This window comes from Triticum aestivum, chromosome 1B, assembly GCF_018294505.1.
Source record: "Triticum aestivum cultivar Chinese Spring chromosome 1B, IWGSC CS RefSeq v2.1, whole genome shotgun sequence".
Taxonomy (NCBI): domain Eukaryota; kingdom Viridiplantae; phylum Streptophyta; class Magnoliopsida; order Poales; family Poaceae; genus Triticum; species Triticum aestivum.
Genome location: NC_057795.1, coordinates 252,468,686 through 252,472,503, shown reverse-complemented (window position 1 = coordinate 252,472,503; position 3,818 = coordinate 252,468,686). Strand labels below are relative to the sequence as shown.

The 3,818-nt window shown below is 52.1% G+C and overlaps 1 protein-coding gene across 1 annotated transcript; it reads right to left on the bottom strand.

The window, feature by feature from the left end:
* Positions 1 to 783: 783 nt before the first annotated feature.
* LOC123089935 (serine/threonine-protein kinase AGC1-7) lies at positions 784 to 3,178 on the bottom strand. The gene is made up of 3 exons (XM_044511469.1): positions 2,903 to 3,178; positions 1,952 to 2,757; positions 784 to 1,868 (listed from the first exon to the last, which is right to left on the bottom strand). Exons 2-3 carry the CDS (start codon positions 2,728 to 2,730, stop codon positions 983 to 985), a joined length of 1,665 nt encoding a protein of 554 aa, XP_044367404.1. The 5' UTR covers positions 2,731 to 2,757; positions 2,903 to 3,178; the 3' UTR covers positions 784 to 982.
* Positions 3,179 to 3,818: the final 640 nt, after the last annotated feature.

Here is a 3,818-nt window from a genome sequence, read left to right as displayed (position 1 = left end):
AAATCGGGTGAAATTACACCCGAGAGCCACACCATGGTGCATCAAATAGTTAGTCTGCTTACTTTTCTTAAAGAATAAATAAATGACATGCAACACTTTTTTTTAGATCCTCAAGTCACTCCTCCTCCTCCAAGAAAGAAATTTAGGGTTTCTGCCTCTCGCCGGCGCCGCCGCAGGTCCGCCTCGTCTCCGATGGCCCTAGAGCCGTGGAGGCACGGTGGTTCCTGGCAAAGGCCGGCGAGAAGGCTCTGTTTTTAGTCGTTTTTTTCTGTCTTGTTAGGGTTTGTGTCCTGCTCAGGAAGGCGAGACGACGACGGCTGCCTGGAGATGTAATAAAGGTCTTCCCGCCTAGCCCCCGTTTCGGTGGTGCGTCTAGCATCGTTGGTGGGCGTGTGGAGGTGTGTCTCCGGCGGATCTACCTTTGGTGGATTTGCTCGGATCTTGTCGTTGTGCGTCTACGCTCGCGTGTCTTCGGGTTGAATCCTTCCAGCCTACGTTATTCTTCATTGGTGGCGGTTACTATCCTGGTGCGCTGGTCTTATGGGGCCTTAGCACGACGACTTACGTTATTGCAACAAGTTGTGCCCGACTCCAGCGATGAAGGGGTGATGATGGCGGCGTGTCTTCGACTCGCTTCAGTGCTTGTACTAGTCGCTAGGTGGTCTATGGATTTGGATATAATTTTTATTTTTGATGTTCGTTGTACTGCCATGATTGAAGATGAATAGATTGAAAGTTTTTCAAAAAAAAAAAAGACATACAACACTTTCTGTTTGAAAGAAATTATACATACAACAATCGTGTTGAAGAAGGAAATGATTACAACAAGCTGACAGAACGTCAAAAACACTTCTCTCTCAAAAAAGGAAAAAAAAACACTACATACTTTCCATATTGATTAGTGCTCCAGTGTGTGAAGCATATACGTATATCTTAGAAGTTGGATTAGAAGTCAAACAATCTAATGCCAGTCTCACCCATCCTAGAAATACTCGAAATCGCTTTGAGCTTCGCCGGTGCTCGACTTGGCGGTTGCGCTCTCTGCTGCATTCTTCTCCTTGCCGGTGGCAGCTGCGTACTGCCGGTAGTCCACTGGCTCCGGCACCGACGGAGGCGCCATACTCCTCACCAGCGCCCAGTTGACGCCCTCGAAGAATGGGTGCTGCTTGATCTCCGTGGCGCCCCTCGTGAACGCAATTCGCTTCTGTGGCTCCTTGACGAGCAGCCCGCGGATGAGGTCCCGTGCGACGGCACTGGCGCCGCCGGCGGGCCCCCCAAAGTCGGAGGGGAACCGCAGCGGCTGCTCGATGACGTTGCAGAGCGTGGCGCGGTTGCCGGCGCCCTTGAAGGGAGTGGTGCCGTGCAGCAGCTCGTAGAGGAAGATTCCCAGCGTCCACCAGTCCACAGCGCTGCCGTGGCCCTCGCCGCGGATGATCTCCGGGGCAAGGTACTCGTGCGTGCCCACGAACGACATGGAGCGCGCGTCCGACGGCTCCGCGTTGAACTCCACCGCAGCCGCCGCGTTGAGGTTCACCTCGCTCTTGGACGCCTTCCGGCTGCGGCGCGGCAGGATGCGAGGGAAGAAGGACGACGGCTGGATGCAACCCTGGTTGGGACCCAATCCTTCGCCGCCCTCAACGGCCGAGCCAATGCCGCCTGCGCCGGCGCCGACGTTCCCGCTGGTGTTGTGTACCGAAGACGACTTGACGAGCGTCGGGCTGACGGAGCACCGCAGCGACAAGTCGAAGTCTGACAGCATGATGTGGCCGTCCTCCCTGACCAGCACATTCTCCGGCTTCAAGTCTCTGTAAACGATCCCCAGCATGTGCAAGTACTCCATGGCAAGCAGTATCTCGGCGGTGTAAAACCTGCCACGGAAATGCACCATTGATCGTCAGAGCAGGCCGTCGACACGTACGAAAATGAGACGCGTCGACGAGAGAGATAGGACCTGGCGGCCTGCTCGGTGAAATGCTTGGCCGGCTGCTTCTGGCGGAGGGAGTGGAGGTTGCCGCCGCTGCAGTACTCCATGACGAGACAGTGGAACTTGTCGGTCTCGAAGTGGGTGTAGAGCGTGGGGAGGAAGGGGTGGTCGAGGAGGACGAGGATCTCGCGCTCGGTCTGCGCGCGGGCCATCTTGTTCCGGCTGATGAGCGACGCCTTGTCCATCACCTTCATCGCAAAGAAGGCCGACGTGTCGCGGAGCTCCACCAGGTACACGCTGCCGATGTCGCCGTAGCCCAGCCGCTTCAGCAGCCGGAAGTGGCCCAGGTTGAGAGCCGTCTCCTGGGCTGTCGCCTGCTGGATCGCCTCCCACCGGCTGTCCCCGCCAGTGTGCCGCTTCACGTTCGCCGACGACGCCGACGCCGACGCCGAGCTGATGCTGCTCTCTAGGCTGTTGCTTCGGGTGCTACGGCTGCTCTCCAAGCTGCCATTGCCGACGACGGTTTCGGAATTGTTCGCGCTCATTGCGCTTGTTTCGGATGTTTGGGAGTGGGGCAGCCCCGGGCTCATTGCAGAGACGTGGTGCAGATTGGCCGGGCTAGGTTTCTCGATCTGATCTGGCTTGTTCTTGGGCTTTGGTTTCCTATCAGGAGGGCCTTGCGAGTGAGCAGGTGCTTTCGAGGTTGCAGATTGAATTTCGATGAATTCATCGTCTTCGAAGCTGTCGCGGTCGAAATCATTACTGTTTTTCTGAGGGCTGAAATCCATGCCGTCGTCTTCCATCATGGGAGGCTTCTTCTTTGGAAAATTTCTCTGAAACATCACAAAACATAATATCAACTGCTAACTGAAAGTCAAACTTCGAAAACGCAACAAAATTGGCCTCAGGGCTCGTATCCTATTCCTAATTCCTATGCGGGCATTGTAGAACTTGATGAACAAGGAAGAAACGCAAAACCTGGTGAGTTTGCCGAGTGCTTCAAGTGCCAAGCAATGGAATTGATGCTTCATATCATAGGCCAAGAAAGATCATCAAAGAGGCCGATGGAAGAAAATTACAGAAGGTCTCATTCGTGTTGCCATGATGGGGAGGGGGCGATGCAATTCGCAGCAACCAGAAAGGATTGCTTTTTTGGGTGGAAAAACGGTTAGAATGCATGCAAACTTGGAGCTGGGTTCGTGGGGTTGTGAGAGGAAGCCGTGGGGTGGAGGGGTGGCTGAAGAAGGCATTGCCAAATTTAGGAAGATGAGAGAATAGCTTTTTTTTTATCTGATCTCTCTCCTCGGCTTGGTTTGGTGGTGGTAATCTTGTCCTCCTCTTGTGACGCTAGAGCTGCATTTTGGGGCAAAAGTGTATCCATTTTCTATGTTCGTAGTGCTATGCGTGAGCCGGTTGATAATTTCACCCAACCACAGCTATCCGATCTAATAAAAAGTCGGATTTTCAAGCGTCTGATCTTTGCAGAAAAACGCGTGCAAATTTTTTGATACGCTTGTCACATCGTCGCAACATTTTATCATAGAGCGCGTAAAAAAAAAGACAAAATCGTGTTGCAACATTTCATTACAACCATATATATAGTTCTTTATTTGAATACACCAAACATCCCTGAGGAGAATCATCCCAACATATTTCAAGACAAAATCCCTATATTCTCCACTCTCCACATATTGTGAAGTGGAATGATCATTTGATGTGGGATTCAAGTTAACAAACTTAGCTTCTACACTAGTAGAAAAATGCTCATTTGTCCCGGATCATGAGGCCCATTTGCCCCGGTTCCCGAACCGGGACTAAAGGGTCAGTAATAAAGCCCCGCTCATATTTTTTTAGATGATATATATATATATTAATGAAACTCAACACAAATTAT

What these genes read in the sequence shown, in the direction of transcription:
- LOC123089935 (XM_044511469.1), bottom strand. Translation starts at nt 2,730, where the DNA reads ATGATGGAAGACGACGGCATGGATTTCAGCCCTCAGAAAAACAGTAAT. An exon ending in TTCACCGAGCAGGCCGCCAG is followed by an intron (nt 1,869 to 1,951) that starts GTCCTATCTCTC and finishes TTTCCGTGGCAG; the next exon opens with GTTTTACACCGCCGAGATAC.